The sequence below is a fragment of the Vitis vinifera genome, chromosome 5 (assembly GCF_030704535.1).
Source record: "Vitis vinifera cultivar Pinot Noir 40024 chromosome 5, ASM3070453v1".
Taxonomy (NCBI): domain Eukaryota; kingdom Viridiplantae; phylum Streptophyta; class Magnoliopsida; order Vitales; family Vitaceae; genus Vitis; species Vitis vinifera.
The window spans coordinates 6,333,697-6,354,701 of NC_081809.1; the positions used below are offsets into that span (position 1 = coordinate 6,333,697).

At 36.7% G+C, this 21,005-nt stretch overlaps 2 protein-coding genes across 2 annotated transcripts; one reads left to right on the plus strand and one right to left on the minus strand.

The window, feature by feature from the left end:
- Positions 1-755: 755 nt before the first annotated feature.
- Positions 756-4,440, minus strand: LOC100254571 (putative calcium-transporting ATPase 13, plasma membrane-type). The gene has a single exon (XM_002279852.4). The coding sequence runs from the start codon at positions 3,942-3,944 to the stop codon at positions 906-908; it is 3,039 nt and encodes a 1,012-aa protein (XP_002279888.1). The 5' UTR covers positions 3,945-4,440; the 3' UTR covers positions 756-905.
- Positions 4,441-11,320: 6,880 nt separating this feature from the next.
- Positions 11,321-12,184, plus strand: LOC100249462 (flavonol 4'-sulfotransferase). The gene is made up of 2 exons (XM_019219823.2): positions 11,321-11,631; positions 11,758-12,184. The coding sequence occupies exons 1-2, from the start codon at positions 11,321-11,323 to the stop codon at positions 12,182-12,184; spliced, it is 738 nt and encodes a 245-aa protein (XP_019075368.2).
- The last annotated feature ends 8,821 nt before the right edge of the window (positions 12,185-21,005 follow it).

Genomic DNA, 21,005 nt, shown 5'->3' on the forward strand with positions numbered 1-21,005 from the left:
AAAAAAAATTATCAAACCACGATGCTAAGAATAAGATTATTCAATGTATCAATGAAGAGTGTAATAAGCTTATTAAAATATTTGATTTTATTTCTACAAATATTGATAATGCTAGACATTAAAAAAATATTGATAAAAAAGTTAAAAAAAATAATGGTTTAACTTTTCTTTTAAATTGAAAGGGTGTTTAAAAAAATGACCACAAAAAAACTAATAACTTTGCAATTTAAAATTCATGAATAAATAAATTTTTAATAAAATCGTACTATATATGGACTAACAGCCGTTTCTTTGTGGGTAGGGAAAAAAATTGTTTCCTGAGTTAGATAAAAGCCTGTCCATTGGAACCCATCAAAATTTTAAAGGTCTGTTGATTCTCTGCACTGTCGTCTTCAAGATTTATTTGATCATTAGATTATGAATCTGATTTGTTATATTTACTTGAAGCTGTTATCATGTTATTTGTGATGGCAGAGTAGGTGTTTGTTGTAGTTACATACTAACATCTTTGGCTCTGTTTTGTCAGGGTTGATAATCTACTATGATGGCTAAATATTAGTGCTCCTTCTCTCGATATCAGCATTGGGTTGGTCTCAATGTTCTAAAAGGTTCCAGAGTTCAAACCCAGGTTTCATTTGGTTAATTTTTTCCAGCATCTGTTTATGTTTGGCCGTCAATTCTCCCCTGCCATACACAAGAAGTTATATTCACCGATCTCATGAAACTCAGAACATTGTGAGAACTAAACTCCATAATTAGAAGGAAAAAAGTCTCTGAAATTTTATTGATGTTGACAGTGCCTAGCTACATAGACATTAAGCTTCATAACGGAAAAAAAATTAACAGATGTGATACATGACTAAATCACAACAGAATGATAATTGATATCCTTAAGAGTGAAATTCCTACCACTTTAGATAGCTGAGAAATGGTTTATTTGAGACATGTATGCACTTGACAACCCAACCGAGTGGCCAAGATACTGCTGCAATTCCAAGGCATGCACCCCATTGTCCCCAATTCAGCCTCTCCGTATCTGCAAACTTCTTCAAAAATTCCACCATAACCACCTGAAGAATAATGGTTATCCCAATGATCCCCAAAAACAACTTGTTTTTATGTATCCCTTCAAACACATTCTTCTTCTCCAGCTTCCTTGCATTGAATTCATTGAAGACCTGGCACAGTACGAAAGTATTGAATATCAAGGTGTCCTTTACCTTCTCGTTCACACCAAAGATTGATTCTCCTTTGAATTGTAAGGTCAAGAGGACAGCTATCTGATACAATGCTTGGGCTAGTAAATTCCTCCACATGATGTTGGTGATAAGTGGCTCCGTCCGACCCACAGGTGGTCTATCCATTAGCCCCTTGGTGGGTTGCTCTGTGGAGAGAGCAAGAGCACCTAGTGTATCCATGATCAAGTTTACCCACAATAATTGCACTGCTGTTAAGGGGACCTCGCCAGCTGAAACTGCTGCTACAAAGTTGATTACAAGGGCTGCAACATTCACTGTAAGCTGGAACTGGATGAATTTCTGAATGTTGTTATACACACACCTTCCCCACCTTAAAACTGTTGCTACAGAAGCAAAATTATCATCCAAGATGATGATATCTGAGCTCTGTTTGGCCACTTCAGTGCCCTGTATCCCCATAGAAAGTCCTATGTCGGCTTCTTTTAATGCTGGTGCATCATTTGTGCCATCACCTGTGACTGCAACCACATGACCTTTCTGTTTCAAGCACTGTACCATGAGAAGTTTATCAAAGGGAGAGGATCTAGCCATCACACGAATTTTATCAACTTTCTCCATTCTCTCTTCTGGGGTGTACTTCCGAAATACCTCACCTTCTACCACTGCCTCATTGTCTATGCCTTGATCAGGTCTTAGTATTCCACATTCAGTGGCTATGGCTCTTGCAGTGAAAACATTATCACCAGTGATCATTTTCACATTCACTCCAGCATATTGGCAATCTTCCACAGCTTTTCTCACCCCTGGTCTACACGGGTCCTTTATCCCTACCAGTCCTATAAGGGTCAAGCCATCTTCTTTTAGCTTTTGGGTGGCTTCTCTAATTTCATGTTTTTCCTCTGGAATCTGTTTATGTGCAAAAGCAATGCAGCGGAGGCTACTAGCGGCCATACCTTGAATTATTTGCTCAAATGTCATCCGTTCACCATCATCCATATCTTTCGTGCTTCCAGAAGCATCATAGTAACTCGAACACATTGCTAGTATCATCTCTGCAGCTCCCTTCCAGTGCACGTTGATTGTGTCATCAGCCTTACTCCTCACTAAAACCCCACTTCTTTTCTTCTCCGAATTGAAGGCTTCAACATGGAGAATGGTACAATTCTGCTTCAATATCTCCATGTCCATATCAAGTTCCAGTACAGCCCATGAAAGAATTGCTTTTTCAGTTGGACTACCAGAGAACTCGAACTTAGAAGATCCCGAACTAGCCTTGTAAACGCTACCAGTTGTGTTCAGGGCAACTCCTTGTTGGATGAGGTTGAGAAGATTTGTTGAAATTGAAGAGGAAACTTCAATAGGTTCTTGGCCAAGCCAAATCTTTGTCACCTTCATCTGGTTCATAGTGAGAGTACCTGTTTTGTCAGTACAAATTGTGGTGGCAGAGCCCATGGTCTCACAGGCAGAGAGCTTCCGAACCATAGCCTGGTCAGCCATCATTCTCTTCATTGAATAAGCAAGAGTGAGTGTGACAGCCAACGGCAGGCCTTCTGGAATTGCAACAACCACAATGGTAACTGCAGCAGCAATGATTGCGACCACAGCATTTACTATATCATCAGCCTTTGTTTTGCTGCCATTGAACTCCTGATTTCCATTCTCATCTTCTGTATTCCCAGTGAAATAGCGAACCAACAACACTACAAGAACTAGAAAAGCAACTGCCAAACCAGCCTTACCTATTGATGAGGTAAGTTTGTTGAGCCTGGCTTGTAATGGTGTTTGTTCATTAGTGTCGCGGCTGATTGTGCTCATCATCTGGCCCCATGTTGTGTTCATACCAACAGATGTCACAAGCATTTGAGCATATCCATCAGCCACTTTGGTTCCAGAAAACAAAAATGGATTATGGCTGCTATTAACTTCAACATGGTCACTCTCCCCGGTCATGCTGGATTCATCCACTTGTAGTGAATGCCCATCCAAGAACAACCCATCGGCAGGAACTTGGTCACCGATTTTTAAGCTAACAACATCTCCAACGACTATTTCAAATATAGAGATCTGCTGACGGCGCCCATTTCTGAAAACATCAACTTTGATATTGTTGCTGACTTTAGACAACTTTTCGAACTGTCTGTTTTGCCTGAAGTTACTCACAGCAGAGACAGAAATGACTAGAATGACGGCTACAAATATGCTTCCACCATCATACCACCCTTCCTTCAGCCCATGCTCTTTAATTCCAAAACCGAGAGACAGTGCGGCGCAAAATAGAAGTATGAGAATGGTGACGTCCTTAAAAGCTTCCACCACGAAGTGGAATAAGCTTTTAGCAGGCGGCCTCTTGTATGTGTTTGAACCGAAAGCTTCCTGTCTGAGAGCAACATCGTCAACAGCACCACTGATGCCATTTTTGATATCTGTTTCTAGAGCATCAGCCACGCCTTCAACTCCTCCAGATTCAAGAAGCAGGTTTAAGTTTTTCCCCTTCACAATTGCATTGAGAGTTGTCTGATCAATGCTTGAGAAGGCATCGGGCTTAACATTAAGGACAACAAAGGAAGGAGTAGATATTGGAACTTTGCTGCTATTCTTCTTCTTATTGAGAAGAGAATGTAAAGCCCTGAAACAATAGATAGTAGCAAAGGCCGAGTGCCATCGCTTGTTGGGTTTGCTAAGGGTGGTTGGCAAATCGAGTATGGGCGTTATGCAATTTAAGTTAACATGCAAAATATTGGACATGCTTTGTGAAAGACAAAAGAGTATGTAACAATGATGCGGCGGAATAAAGACAAACTGTTTGACAAAAATGCAAATTGAAGAACAGAGAAGGAAGGAAATTAGAATTATAGCTTACAGGGAGAAAATATCTGAGACGATACACATGAAGCGGGAAAAGGCAGATGAATATAGAAGTGGATGTTACCACCTCTTATATCGGGTGGTGTGATGCGCGTTAGTCATTGTCCCTTAAAGACTGCTCAACCGTGTTTTAGTGTTAAGATTTATTGGATCCTTTTCAGGAATGAACTCTGCAATTACACGGTTGAAGCCTTACAATTGACACAGAGGCATGCGCGTAGGGGTGGGAGATAGGAAAGTGCAGGTTCAGTCTCATCTAAGGCAACGGAACTCAATTAGAATGTTAATGAATCGAATGCGGACTGCTGTAAAGGAGATTTTAGTAATCAAGAATTTAATCTGATAATTACAAAGAAATGGGTATGAACTGCTGAACAGAGCATGAGGAGCTGTCTACTTTTATCCTGCAGATGCTGAGCTTTGTCAGACCGCAACTGCTCCTTTCTCACTCATGGTAGGGTGGTCCACGGTTGAACCTTCAGAGAGAAACTTAGTCTATAAGGAATTTTCTTTAATAATAATAAAGACTAGGAAGCATTGTTTTGTACGTTCTGTTAGTTTCCGCTAAAATATTTGAAAACATGGATTAAGAAGATTTCATGTTCTCAAATAAAATTTTATTTTAAGACTATCAAACAATCATTTTTAAAAACAATTCTTAAAAATTATTCAAACCATAATTTTAAATATATTTCTAATATGATTTAATTTTATATAAAAATAAAATAATAATTTACTCATAAACACATCCTATAATCTCACACTTATTTGAATTGGCTTTGCATTTTCAATCAAGTCAAAAATTCCGTCTTCCATTGGATAAGAATGTTTACACCTACTTACATAATTTTATTAAAAAATTTTAAAATTCTAAAATAAATTAAAATTTAATTATAAAAATATTATTTATTGTAAAAAGTCTATTTTTATTTTACATTATGAAATTTTTTTTATTTTTATTATCTTTTAAAAAGTATTCTTTTAATTAATATTTTAATTTTTAAGCAACGTTAAAAATAAAAAATGTTGTATGAGGCTTGAATACTTAAATTAATTGTAATTTAAATTCTTTTATTTTTATTTTTATATTTATGTTTTAAATTAGAGTACCATGTACGTTGGTTGAAAATGTTGAATTCCTTAATATAAATAGTTCATGTTTGTGACCATGCAACAATGTATGGTGTTGGATATTATACTTACTAATTTCACCATACATTAGTGATCCTTCTTTGGAGAAAAATTTTATTGTTGAAGCTGGTAAGGATTCTCACTTTAAAAATTCTTCCTTACCTGTCATTATTCTTCTCATTTAAAGATTGACTATTGATATTTCTTTTATTGGGTTAAGAAGAGTGTTTGACGGGTCATAAAGATTATTTTAAGAGTGTTTGATGGGCAAGAAAGATTCTCCTTCGATGGGTTTGAAGGTTAATTTATACCTTACTTGTCATCGATATGTGTTACTCATCAATATGTTTTGCTCATGGATAATTAAGATTCTTCGGGATATCAAATAAAATAATTATTTTAATACTTATAAAATACATGTCATAAAATAAGAATTTAAGAGTGTGTTTGATAGTGATTTTAAAAATTGTTTCTAGTTTTTTTAATATTTAAAATTTTTTATTTTTCAAGCATTAAAAGGGTTAAAAATATTTTTTTAAATTACTATCAAACACATTCTAAAAACATGGTACGCTTAAAATATGTTCTTTATTTTTTATATTTTAAATGATAATAAATTGTATATAATTAAATTCTTATATAAAATGTATGGGTTTAAAATTGAGATGGGATCTAAATTTTATCTAATGATTTTCAAAAATCATTATGTTTTAATATAAATCCTTACATTTTTATGTTTATATTAATTAGTGATTTTTGTTTTCAAGAATAGAAAACAAGAAATAAGACATAAAGTTATCAAATGAATTTTTAATCACTATTTTAATGTAAATAATTATTCGCAAACTCAAATTTCAATTATCAAAGGCACTTTAACAATTAAAAAAAAACCCTATAAATTTATTAGTTCAATATAATAAAAAGTTAAGAAAAATCAATCATGCAAACTTTTTCCACCTAAACCCGAAGACGGGTTGAGTAATCTACAATCCTAATTGTAATGACTTTTATTTGTTTATTTATTTTCCGCTTGAAAAGATTCTATAACATCTTAGAAACTTCCAAAATGTCTTACAATTAACAGACAACATAATTCACCTAAGCCAATGGTTTCACAATCTATGGAATCTTTTAGGAAACTTTGTGATCAATGGATGATGGGACTTAGGAAAGAAAGAGTTGAAAGGACTTCACTCGTATCATTTCATTTTGAATATTACGCACTCGTATGTTGCAAGGAACCATGCCTATGGCAAATGGGAAAATTTTCAAATTGCTCATCCACCAATTTATTGAATATATTTTTTTTTTCTCTTTTAACCTATAGAGAAAAAAAAAAGAAAAAACATTTTATTGTTTCATTATTGGTAAAAAAAAAAAAAAATTGTGGTAATTAGAATGATATTTTTCAAATTATAAATAGAGAGAAGTAATATTAATAATAGGAATAAAGTTGGCGAAATGAGGTTGCCAAGGGATCAATTAGCTGAGTAGTCTCTGGGAATGTTTTGGTGATTTCATCATTCCGCTTTTGGTTGTTCAAAAACCAACAGACTTGGGTCACCAATACCAACAAACTCTAAGAATTTGGAAAATGGGATGCATAACCAATGGACTATCAAGTCAATTCCGTCGGGTTTGGGCATGAATCTAGGTGTAGGGTGGTTCATCTACTTCTTCCCAACCAACTCGGTGTTTCAATCACCTTTTAGGTAAACCGTCATAATCAGTTCATAATCGAACCAATCATAATTTCAATTGAAACTTGGACCAATTCAAACTATTTAAGATTGGTTAGGTTTAGTTTTTTTTCTAAGGATAATGACCCAATTGAATTTTAAAGTGAATTTACTTTAATTTGAAGCAAAATGTATAACAATAATTCCTATTCTAAAGTTCAAAACCTAAAGTCTGTTAAGTAATAAATAAATAATAAGCAAATTATAATTTTAAATAATAATATGACTTTTTTTTTTTAAATACCAATAGCCAAACTGATAATATCAATTTTGTTTTAAAATCAATCAAACCTTTCGCCAATTTAAAACCCAACCATTTAGTCAATTTAGATTGAATTGATTGGATTAAATTGATTTTGAAGATTTGACTTATACCAACATCTATCTCCTAATCAAGGTTTGAAATGTTGGAAATTTAGTGAACTTTGAAGCAAAAATGTGGGTGGAAACTTCAAATGAGGGAAATTTGTGGAAAAAATTAAAAAAAAACTTCAAACAAGAAAATTTCTACAAAAATGGGGGAATATCGATGATATTTTGCCAAAAAATAATGGAAATTTCCTAATTTTCCTCCATTTGCGTCATCAGTCAACCCGTTCTTCTTGCTGGTCAAACCCCAAAAATTGGGTTGCAGGTTGACCAAGGCGAATCGAACCCAAGGCAATCACTAAACAAATTCACCCTCTCTATATATAAATAAAATATTAAAAATTATTTTATTTTAAAATTTTATTTTTATTTAATTGATTACCAAAAATATAAAAACCATTATTATAATTTTCTTAATAAGTTTTTTTACCCATGTAGGTAATTAAATATAAAAGATATAAATATTAAAAAAACATATCTATACCATTATTTATTTTATATTATTAAATATATTTAAATTAATAATATTAAATATTAAATATAGTTTCAAGTCAAACATAATGTCTTCAAATATTATAATATTGTTGTTGAATAATATTTAGATGATGTTTATTTCTGCACTTAATTCTAAATAGAACCTTAATACTTAATAGTGTTAAATACTAAGTTGTTTGTTTTTATAGTATTTTATTCTATTAAGTATTAAAACGTAAAAAAAAATCAATATGTTATTTTTTTTTATTTAGAAAAAACTACATATTTTGATTTTTTTTATTTAATAAAAATTTTATAATAAGTAATAAAAATATAAAAAAAACAAACTATCTAAATTTTGAAAATAAATTACTTTCAACAAAAAGCCAAAAAGATAAACACTACCTGAATGTAACTTAATAATAAATACACATTTACAAAATCTATAGTTCTTATCAATGATATTATTATTGAATATATATATATATATATATATATATATATATATATATATAACAATTTCAAATCGCCTATTATTATTTTCTATATTTTTATAAATAATTTAAATATTTATTAATTTTTTTAACATATTCTTAAAATCAAAATATTAATATATCTATCTAAACCGATACTTTTCTCTAATATAGAGATTGTGACTCGGCCTGGGAACGGAAATCAAATAGATTTCTACTTGGTCCAATCGGCTTTGTAACTACACCCTATAAAGCTATAGGTTGGTGAGCTACTTTGGGAGAACCGAGTTTAATTGTGTTCACTACGAAAGAAATTCTTGGATTCTTAACCGTTCAACTAAAACTTGGGCAGGTGTCTAATTTTAGGTGTTGTTTTGCTTGAGAAACCTATGTTGGTTCCGTGAAAATTTGAAAGAAAATGTAACGGAAATAAAATATAAAATAAAAATAGAATGAAAGAAAAAATAAAATAATAGATTAAAAATTAATAAATTATTTTTTTATTATTTTAAATTTATTTTAATTCATCAATATAAAAATTAAATAATTTAAAATTACATAAATTTTTAATTAATTTTAATTATATTTGATTGTCATATTTTTTATAAGATAATTAAATATAAAAAAATTATTATTTTTTTATATTTTTTTTCATTCTTATTATTTTTCAGAATCAAACATAACCTAACCTAACCTAGATGTTGTTGGATGAAAATGGGACCACCGAGAGACCGACCCGCCTCGAAACTTAACCTCAACCAGCACCTCTGGACAAAGGTACTCGGTGGGAAACTACTTCCAGATCGGAAAAAACGCGAGACCTGGGTGTGGAAAAGGAAAATCACCAACCCCTGACATTTAGCGGAAAAAGCCTATAACTCTCCCTTGATACGCTTCAACGCTTGTCACCAACGTCAACGACAAGAAGAAAGGCAGAAAAGGGGATGAACTGGGAGGATGGTAATCCTTGAGGGAGAAGGAAGGAAACAGACTTTTGTCTCTCCATTGGAGCATAATTAATAATATCAATTCTATCAAAAGAAATACAGACAGAAGGAAAAGGGCCTATATGTAGTGAAAATTTTCTACAAGCCAATCACTGGAAAATGTTATGTAGTGAAAACTATTCCTTCTTACAACAAGAAGCATAGGCTCTAAATCTTTGTCCCGGTCACTCAACTCATGACATTTCAACAAAGTTGGCACATTGCTTCACATGCTAAAGTTGCAGGTGCCCCTTCTAAATTTCTTCATTAGGAACTAATTAGAGAGTTGCTTAGAAAATGTTCTCAAAAATAGTTTTGGAAAACTATTTTGTGAATAACTGTTTTTGAAAACTATTTATTGAAAAACTATTTTATGATATTTTACAAAACAAAGTTTGGTTGAAAATCAAAATATTCTTGAATCTATTTTTTATGTTTTTAAATATATTTTTATACGTAGTAATTTATTTTTAATCATTTTTTATGTTTATATAATCATTTTTAAAAATAATTTTAGAAAAATAAAATAACTTTAACACCTTATTTTCAGTTTCAAAAACAAAAAATTATTTTCTGGTTATGTTTACTTATTTTATTATTTTGAAAAACAGAAAAGGCGTTTAAAGGGTAGATCAAACATGGCCAAAGTGTTGAGTGAGTTTTCATGATACATCTATTGCTCTCCCAATCAGCTGCACCTAAAATAGATGTCCCATGTGGATCAGGACATTGTGCCATTGCAGTTGCCCACAGCTGCTTCCCAACTTTACACGATGAAAAAGGATATTCAAAGCCACAACACTCTTTTTCTGATATGCAAACCATTACAGCTGATCCATAAGCAGAAACAGTTTAGAACAACTGGTAGTGTTAATATAAATTAGACATTTGCGGAATTAAAGCTTTCTATTGTACTTGTTCTAGGCAAGTGGGAATGTAGCAAATCAGAAGAATTTTACCCAGAATTGCAGGGTTAATCTAGATATTATCCCAGAGTTGCAGAAAGCCTAAAACAATACTTCTGAAAAGGTGACTGCTCACTTTTCAGAAAATGCTGCCATTGGTTTGTGAAATGCGAACCAACCATTGCAAGCTCGATCGGCAACTGCCCACCTGGCCTTTCTCAACTCCTTGCACATTGGCAGCATTCCAAAGCCTAGTTGCTCCTTTTCTCATTTCCCAAGCTTAAATACTCTTCCCAATTTGCTTATGTAGGATAGAAGTTGAAGCGTTGTGATGTTGGCTGTCGAGAAATCATCACTCATCTATCATCTATGGATAGTGGAATACAACACGTACGGCTCATTTCCCTTCCCATTTGCGTATTTGCGTATCAAGCTACTATTTGGATTTATCTCTTCAAACCCAAAATTCTGTCTAAGGGCATGTTTAATTCTAATAAAATTGGAAGGAAAATGCGGAAAAAAAAAGATTTAAAGTTAATAAATTATTTTTATATATTATTTTAAATTTATTTTAATTTCTTAATATAAAAATTAAATAATTTAAAAATATATAAATTTATAACTTATTTTAATTATATTTTATTTTATTTTGTATTTTTATAATACAAACATCAAATAGGAGAAAATTATTTTCTTTAATATTTTTTGCCTTTGGTTATCACTTTCTAGAAAACAAGCATAATCTTAAACGCGATAAAAGCTTTTATAACTATTTGCTTAATCTTTCCTAAACAAAGATTTTTTTAATAAAAAATCTATTTTGGAGTTTTTTCATATTTAATATGGTTTTTATGACATGAATATTACCTTTTTAAACTTGTAACTTTAGCATCAACCTGGACGTCCCACAAAAGCTAAAAATAAGAAACTATCTCAAATAAAGTCTAGAAGTCATGATTCAAAGTCAGAGTCATGACTCAAAAAGTCTATAATTGTGATGAGTTGTATGCATATGATTGATTATGAATCCAAATTTCTTCCTAAATATATAGGAGGTATGACTTGTTTCTAATTGTAATGGTTAATTTAAAAATGTCTTATAATCTTATATGTAATGATCTTCTATTTTTTATATGTTTAAAGCCCCTCTCTCCACGGCAGCCTTATCCCTCAAAAACCATGGATGAAGAAGAGCAGAGAAAATGGAAGCATACCTACAAAAAAATGGAAGCATTTTTATCAACCCTCCCCAGAGAAAAAGGTTGGCTAAGTGAGCATCTCTTCCAGTTCCAAGGATTTTGGTACCACAAAAGAACCCTCCAAGGAACCATAGTTGCCCAACAACACTTAAAGGCACGATCTTCTGATATTTTCTTGGTCACATATCCGAAATCCGGCACCACGTGGATTAAGGCCATTGCATTTGCTATAATGAACCGAACCCATTACAATCACCAAACCCGTCCTTCGATGTCCTCTGGCCCTCATGAGTGCGTACCCTTCTTGGAGGCTTAGGCTAATGACAACCCCACCAATCCAAATACAGGTCTCCCCATCTTGGCCACCCAGATTCCTTATACTTCCTTACCAGAGTCAATATCAGCTTCTGGCTGTAGAATTGTTTACGTGTATCGTGACCCAAAAGACCTGCTTGTTTCTTTTTGGCACTTTGCAACGAAGGTGAGAGCCAAGGATCTGCCACCCCTTTTTCAGGAAGAAATGTTGGAACAATTTGCTAGAGGAGTCTCACCGTACGGATCCTACTGGGATCAGGTGCTAGGATATTGGAAAGCAAGCTTAGAATGGCCCCATAGGGTGCTGTTCTTAAAATATGATGAGATGAAGAGTGAGCCCGCCGTTCATGTAAAAAGATTGGCAGAATTCATGGGGCAACCCCTCTCTTTGGAGGAAGAAAGAGATGGTGCAGTGCATGCGCTAGTAGAGTTGTGTAGCTTTGAGGGCTTGAGCAACTTGGAGGTGAAAAAGACAGGGAAGCGACAGGCTGGACAATCCTTGGTGGTTCCAACAGTTTTGAAAAAATAATAATAATGAGGGAAGCTGACGAGAATAGTGGAGGGGCATAAAGCACTACCAGTCAAATGTGGCAATTGAGTCCCCATCATGTCCAGTTTATGTCGTGTGAAGGTAAAAAAAATGATAAAATTTATTCAATCTTAACACCTCTTTTATAACCATGCCACTATTTAAATATAACCCCGTCCCTATCTATAAGATACTTTTTAAAGAAAATATCATAGATGTTGGGCCTCCACCAAAGTCCAATTGATTTTGTAAGAATTAATCTCATAAATTCCATTCATTTGGAATTATAAAAATTGCATTCATGCTTATTAAAAATTAAGAAAAACGAAAAATTATTTTAAAATCAAAGAAAAAATTTGTGAAGGAGCTTGCTTGAAAGAAAAAGGCAACAAGTTTATTAAAAATAAGATTTTTGGTGACCCTAAACCTTAAGGAAAGATAGAAAATTGAGGACTTAAAATTATTTAAAAACTGAGTGAATTTAAAATCATTTGAAAAAATTTGAGTTTTGAAAATTATTTGAAGATTAAACTTTTAAAAATTAGATTTGAAAATTGGAGTTTTGAAAATTATTCAAAATTTAGAGTTTTTAAAATTACTTGAAAGTTGGAGTTTTTTTTAAAAATAATTTTGAAAATTGGAATTTTGAAAATTAAAGTTTTGAAAATTAGAGTTTTGAAAATTATTCAAAAATTAAATTTGAAAATTGGAATTTTGAACATTATTTGAAATTGGAGTTTTAAAAATTAAATTTTGGTAATTGGAATTTTGAAGATTTTTTGAAAATTATACTTGACAATTGAAATTTTGAAGTTCTGAAAATTAAATTTTGACATATGATAATGAAAAATCAAAGAGGATGACACGTGGTTGGTGGGATTGCATGCCAAAGGTAGCCATGCAAATTGGATTCATGCCCATGGACCTAGAGTGGAGAGGTTAAGTGGCAGTGTTACTGCATTCTTTGCCAACTCAACACCGAAAACATCGAGATATTCTTTGCACGACCCCACTTTGATTTTGGTAAGGAAGATTTTGCCCACCTACTGAATCCTAGGTCAAAAATAATGATAGCCGCCTTAGAGATTGACAAGATGAAATAGTATTTCCAACATGATGTAAAACCACGCATATATTTATCTCAATTGTTTCCAAAAACTCCATTCTTGGTACAATTGTGAGATAACTGCAACAAATCTCTCCATTATCTTTACTTTCCTGTCCATTTTCTTCCATTTCTACTCTCACCCATGCCATTCAACATCATTTTGAATTGAGTCATCAAAATAATGTTTAAAATGTTGAAACATTGGGTTTGTGCACCTTTTCCCAAGCCTAGCTGTGGACTTCATCACAAACTCCAAATTCTTAATTGTTTCGGCAAGTACAAGACCCACAAAATAATCATCTTGCCAAGCTTTCTAATCCTAAGTGAGTTCAAAATTTATTTTTTCAACCTGCCAAGTTCTATTTGGAATAGGAGTCCCTCAAGGCCACAATTAGGAAACTCGAACACTTTGAATGATATTTCGATTTTGGTGGGGATCTGCCATATGAAGAGCAACATACCCATTCAATGCAATGTGAAGATTTTTGGCATTTTAATTCCCTTTTTGCATTGTAGGAACAAAAGATACTGCAGCTGCCCATACTGGTGTGATGGTTGCTCCTACAAAGAGATAAGGTCCTAGAAATAGCTTTCTTGTTCTGAACCATATGTTGACTTCTCCAATTGATTCAAAAACTTTGAACCTTAGTAGTATTGAACTTGCGTTGAAGTGCCTATCTTTGAAGGACCCTTAAATCAGTTTCTTTATCTCCTCAGTGAGTTATTGGATTTTGGCTTCACTAGGCGAATGCGGTGGTGCTTCTACAGGTGCAGTGGTTGATGATGAAACTGTGCATTGTAGCAATTAAAACCAGAATATCTCAACAGTGGCATGGAAACAGGCCGATAAGCGAGATCCAATGATGCAGGCCCACTGGACAAATCAGCATCGGAAGCGGGTGAAGCCCAGCAAAATCCAGTGGCAACCAACAACAAACATGTGACTAGAATCAGAAACGCACCAAAACGGTTTAAGGATTTCGTTATGGCCACCAAATAGGGACCACACAATGAGTAGCAATGATGAATTCTGTTATGGGAATCACTGGCAATGATGTATTCTGTTATGAGTTTGTTACAAATATGCCTATAAGAATGAAAGGACCCTGACATGATCGGGGCATGAAAATTATTCCTCAAATATTCTCTCTTTTCTGCAAATCTTTTTCTTCTACTCTCCTTCCCTTCTATTCTGTCTTCTTCCTTTCCCTACGTAAGCAACATTTTTGGTGCTTTCATTGAATTCCATGGCTGAGGGTGCTGTCACTCGTGCCAAAGACCATGCTGAGCAAATTAGCAAACTCCACGACAAATACCAAGAACACACTACCACCATCCCTGACCTCCAAAAATACACCGCTGACAAACTTTCCACCCTCACCACAGCCATCTCTTCTCATTCCACCATTCTACAGGATGTTGTGGCCAAGCTATCCACCCTCACTTTACCTACCACAACCGCCCCTCCACCACCTCTACTCCCATTACCACAACCTTCATCAAAACTTTCCAGCCCCTTTACCGCTGGTTCATCGTCCAATACCTTTCCCCCACCAGGTGACCCTTCTGTTTTGCCACCTCCTCGGCTCCCAAAATTGGAGATCCCTCTTTTTAGCGGTGATAATGTTCAAGGCTGGGTGTTCCAGATGGAACGTTTCTTTACCTATCACCGTACACCCCCGGATCAGAAAATGACCATCGTAGCTTTTTACATGACTGGTATTGCTCTGCAATGGTTCCAATGGATGCACTCTACCTCACAACTTTCCTCTTGGGAAGTTTTCGCTCACCAACTAGACCTGCGGTTTGGACCCTCCAAGTTCATCAACCATGAGGCACAATTATACAAACTCAAACAAACCTCCACTGTGAAAGCATATCTGGCGGATTTTGAGAATGTTTCAACTCGCGTGACAGGGTTAAGCCACGCTAACATGCTTAACTGTTTCATATCTGGACTCCGTGACGATATTCAACGCGAGTTATCCATACTTAAACCTTACACCTTGCATGAAGCTATGGGATTAGCCAAACTCTTGGAAGATAAGTGTAATACGGCCAAACAGTTCTTTAAGAAAAGCACCGCCCTCCCCACACCATCAGCACCGACCAAACCAGCCACTCCTCTACCTCTCAAACGCCTCACGCCAGCTGAAATGGCAACTCGCCGAGCACAGGGTTTGTGCTTTAACTGCGATGACAAGTTTGTACCGGGCCATCGTTGCCACCCTCCGCAATTTTTGTGCCTGATGACAGAAAATGATGGAGTGCCCAATGAAGTGCAATTGGCGGCCATGGAGGTAACAATCCAAGAAGAACAGCCTGAGCTGATGATAGACCACCCACAAATCTCGTTCCATGCCTTTACAGGGCAACTCATCCCTTCGACACTGAAATTGGCTGGTTCCATTAATGGACAGTCAGTTGTCGTTCTCATCGATGGAGGCTCCACAAATAACTTCATTCAATCCAGGTTAACAAAACATTTGGGCCTTACGGTTCAAACATCACCACACCTGAAAGTAACGGTCGGCAATGGCGATTCTTTGGGCTGTGCAGGGGCTTGCTCACGAGTACCACTTGTTTTAGGAGAAGCCTATTTTGCTGTGGATTTGTTACTACTACCAATATATGGTGCAGATCTTGTCCTTAGGGTTCAATGGCTTTCTGAACTTGGGCCAATTCTTTTTGACTATAAGAAACTATGGATGGAATTTGACTACAAAGGGGTTAAAACAAAGCTCCATGGGCTAACACAGCCGTCCATTGCCCAAATGACACTAAACCCACTATCCAGATCCCTCCAAACCGACAGTATAGCCCACTTTTACCTATTATCAGTTGACCACGTCCCCACCTCCACAGAACCAAAAATCGGGGTTCAAGCTCCACCACACTTCCGCCAACAGCTTCAGTCCCTCCTCAATCAATTTCGTCAGAATTTTGCACCACCATCCAGCCTTCCCCCCCAACGCCAACTAGACCACCGCATACCCCTACTACCCAACACAACCCCAGTCAATGTCAGACCTTACAGGTACCCACATTTTCAAAAGGAGGAAATCGAAAAATTGGTCGGAGAGATGCTTCGGGATGGGATTATCCGCCCAAGCACCAACCCTTTTTCTTCTCCAGTTTTACTGGTCAAAAAGAAGGACGGAACATGGCGCTTCTGTGTAGATTATCGCGCCCTGAATGCTGTAACGGTTAAAGACCGTTTTCCAATCCCTACAGTCGACGAACTGCTCGACGAGCTGTATGGAGCTTCAGTCTTCTCAAAGCTGGATCTCAGAGCAGGATATCATCAGGTCCGAATTCATCCACCAGATATTGAAAAGACGGCGTTTCGCACACATGAAGGCCATTACGAGTTTATTGTAATGCCATTCGGCCTATCAAATGCGCCATCCACCTTCCAAGCTTTAATGAATTCTGTTTTTCGTGACAAACTGAGAAAGTTTGTTTTGGTCTTTTTTGATGACATCTTGGTCTACAGCAAATCATGGGAAGACCACCAGCAACACTTGGAAATGGTATTCTCGGTCCTTGCTTCCCATTCCTTATTTGCTAAATTGTCTAAATGTGAGTTTGGCTGTGTGGAGTTAAGCTATCTGGGCCATAGGATCTCTGACCAGGGTGTAGCGGTTGAACCAGACAAGGTTTCGGCTATACAAAAATGGCCGCTGCCAGCAACGATCAAAGAACTGAGAGGTTTCCTCGGCTTATGCGGATATTATCGGCGTTTCGTTTATCGCTATGCCTCCACTACCGCCCCTCTCACCAAGCTGTTGTGCAAGAATGCCTTTGTCTGGACCAAGGAAGCCACTGGCGCTTTTGAAGCTCTGAAGCATGCGCTGGCCACCACACCGGTCCTCGCAATGCCTGATTTTTCTAACCCTTTTGTCTTGCAGACAGATGCATCTGGCTCGGGCATAGGAGCGGTTTTGGTTCAAAAGGGTCACCCTATTGCTTACTTCAGTAAGGAATTGCCTTCGAAGCTCAGAAGGGAATCCGCCTATTGCAGAGAAATGTTTGCCATCACAGAAGCAATCCAAAAATGGCGACAATACCTCCTTGGCCGCAGATTCATAGTGGAGACTGATCATCAAAGCCTTCGCGCATTGCATAATCAGACAATCCAGACCCCTGAGCAACAAAAATGGCTAACAAAATTGCTTGGTTTTGATTTTGATATTTGTTACAGGCCTGGAAGAGAGAACCAACCCGCTGACGCTCTGTCTCGCCTTGTTGAACACACCTACATGGCGCTTCAAATCGTATCCAAACCGGTGATGGCAATCTGGGATGCTCTTAAAGAATTCTACCAACAACACCCTCCGTCGGCTCACCTAATGCAATCAGCACAGCAAGATGATTCTACTGGTTATGCTGTCCGTGAAGGGTTGCTTTGGTTCAACGGCAAAGTTGTTGTTCCTCCGGATTCAGCTTTACAACGCTTAATCCTGATAGAATTTCACAACACTCCTGTGGGAGGACATGCAGGCATGCAACGGACCCTGTCAAGGATTGCTAGCATGTTCTATTGGCCAAAAATGCGGCAATTGGTTCGAGATTTTGTGGCAAGGTGTCAAGTCTGTCAAGCTATCAAACCATTCAACAAAGCACCACAGGGATTACTTCAGCCACTTCCAATCCCGGGTAAAATATGGGATTCTATCTCAATGGATTTTGTTACTCACTTGCCGCCCGCATCGGGAAAATCCGTAATCATGGTGGTGGTTGATAGGCTATCCAAGCAAGCTCACTTTGCAGTTTTACCGAGTGCATTCAACGCCCCCATGGTGGCTGCCCTCTTCATTAAAGAGATTGTCCGGTTACATGGTTTTCCCACCACCATCATCCCGGACCAAGATCCTGTCTTCATGAGTTCGTTTTGGCAAGAGCTCTTCAAATTACAGGGCACGACTCTTGCAACAAGTAGCGCATACCATCCCCAAACTGACGGACAGACAGAAGTCTTAAACCGCTGCCTTAAGGATTACTTAAGGTGTTTTGTGGCTGATCATCCCAAGCAATGGTTACATTACTTGTCATGGGCGGAATGGCACTACAACACAGCATACCATTCAGCAATCAAAATGACACCATTTGAAGCTGTGTATGGCCGTCCCCCTCCATCACTGTTAGACTACTTGGGAGATTCGGCCTCTATAGATGCTGTTGATGCCCTCCTGAAAGACAGGACTCAAATCCTGTCAACTCTCAAAGACAGTCTGCTGCGTGCACAAACCAGGATGCGCAACCAAACCAATACCCATAGAACTGACGTTACATTCCAGGTTGATGACTGGGTTTTTCTCAAGCTGAAGCCCTACAGACAAACTACAGTAGCCCATTGCCAGTCTCAAAAGCTCTCCAAACGGTTCTTTGGTCCGTTTCGCATCATCGCCAAGATCGGCGCAGTGGCTTACAAGTTGGCCCTTCCTGAGGATGCCCGAATCCATAACGTCTTCCATGTCTCCAATTTAAAAAAATGTCGAGGAGACCAGCTGGAGCACCCACAAATTCCACTACCCGCCCGATTCAAAGACTCCAGCCCCATTCTCCAACCTGCTCATGTTTTGGGATTCCGGCAGATTTCGCAGTTGGGCAAACTTTGTCCTCAACTCTTAATTCAGTGGGAAGGACAAGACCCCTCTGATGCCACCTGGGAAAACACTCACGAATTCCAGCAAGATTTCCCTAATTTCAATCTTGAAGACAAGGTCAGTTTCGAAGACAAGGGTAATGATGTAGGCCCATTGGACAAATCAGCATCGGAAGCGGGTGAAGCCCAGCAAAATCCAGTGGCAACCAACAACAAACATGTGACTAGAATTAGAAACGCACCAAAACGGTTTAAGGATTTCGTTATGGCCACCAAATAGGGACCACACAATGAGTAGCAATGATGAATTCTGTTATGGGAATCACTGGCAATGATGTATTCTGTTATGAGTTTGTTACAAATATGCCTATAAGAATGAAAGGACCCTGACATGATCGGGGCATGAAAATTATTCCTCAAATATTCTCTCTTCTCTGCAAATCTTTTTCTTCTACTCTCCTTCCCTTCTATTCTGTCTTCTTCCTTTCCCTACGTAAGCAACATCCAACACCATCACCGTCGACAATAGTTGCATCATTCCATGTGTTTCGTACAAGTGATAGGGAAAAGAATAGGCTTTCAATGAATTCCATGGCCGGATTTTCAGCTCCTGAGCATAAATGCCAAGCGTCAATGTCGAGTTTAGCCCTTCAAACAACAAGTCTTGATTTGCAGTAGCTTGCTATAGAGTGTTGGCCTCTGGGCATGCATGGACACGTCTACTAGCCAAACTGTAGCTACGGGTATATCGAGGTTGTCTTGGGCAAGGTGGCCATGCACGTCCAAGATTACCTGCACGCGAGAAAGTGGAAAGAAACGAGCTTAAAGATGGGTGCGGTAGTGGATTGATCGGAAAATGGGCAGAGGGTGAGCTAAAGTTGGTTTGAGTGGTGGAAGTGATGAGAACCAGAAATAGTGGGAAAAAAAAACAGAGCACCAAAGGTTGAAACAAAATGAACCAACAAAAAGCCGTATCTCATGTTTCAATCCATGGGCTTAAACTTGTAAAGAGGACTTGAGGTGGAATCAAATAAATCAATGCTATATATGCCACATAATGAAAACGAAATAGAGATCAGTTGAATCCCAACAATGCCCAAAAAAAAAAAAAAAATGTATCAACAACAACAAACATGTAATCAGGTCAGAATTGACAAAGCTCAAGATGGTCAAGCATAACAAAATCAACAAAAATAGCTCAAGTTGTAGGAAGAAAAGATAAAAATAAAAAATAAGACAATGATAATCACGAAAACTCAAGAAAAACAAAGTAACCTTACCTGAAGATGTTCTTTTTCTACCTTCTTTGTTTTTCTTCCTTCTAAACCCTGCTTTTTGCAACTCTATTGTTCTACCCAGCTCATTCTCTCTCAATCTCTCCAAAACAAAGCACCCATGGATAGCCTGCTCGGCTCATCCATCATCTCCCAATAGCTCACTCTTTTTTTTTCTTTCTCATTTTCTTCTCTTGTAAACCTTCACCCGTTCCACTACTCACCCTTTACTCCTCTGCCCTCTGTTCAGAAAATGTCTCCATTTGAACCACCACCATGGCAAGGTGGATGTGTGTTTTTGCCACACATCCCATGCAGCTTTGAGCACTTGTGGAGGCCGTCCTCTACTTCTCCAAATGAAAACAACAAAAAAAACCCAACTTCTCTCCAATCCAAAGAGGGGTCTACAAATATGTCATTTTTCGATAGAGTTCACGAGTGTAAGGATTGTGAACACTAAAGTGAAAAGAAAGTGTGAATAATGAGTGGAACAAAGTGAGCTCTACTGAAGAAAAAGAAAGACCCCCAAAGGTACACAAGTAGAACACAAACTCGCTCAAACCAACAAATGAACAAAATAGGTCTAAAATCCTAAGAGAATGGTAACTCTAAAGTTGTGCTATAGATCCAAACTAACTCTAAGATGTCTCCAAACGTGACTCGAAAATATTTGTAGACCCTAAAATTTGTCTTAATTTTATTTTTATATTAATTTTGAACCCAATTTTATCTTTATATTTTAAATCTCGATTACATCTTATATTTTTGACCCACTCACCATCTAATTATTAGTTTTTATTATTTTGTATATTATTTATTTATTTATTTATT

Excerpts from the sequence above, each read along its gene's own strand:
- LOC100254571 (XM_002279852.4), bottom strand. The coding sequence starts at position 3,944 with ATGTCCAATATTTTGCATGTTAACTTAAATTGCATAACGCCCATACTC.
- LOC100249462 (XM_019219823.2), top strand. The coding sequence starts at position 11,321 with ATGGATGAAGAAGAGCAGAGAAAATGGAAGCATACCTACAAAAAAATG. Across the intron at positions 11,632-11,757 it reads ATGTCCTCTGGCCCTCATGA|AATTGTTTACGTGTATCGTG; the intron begins GTGCGTACCCTT and ends TTCTGGCTGTAG.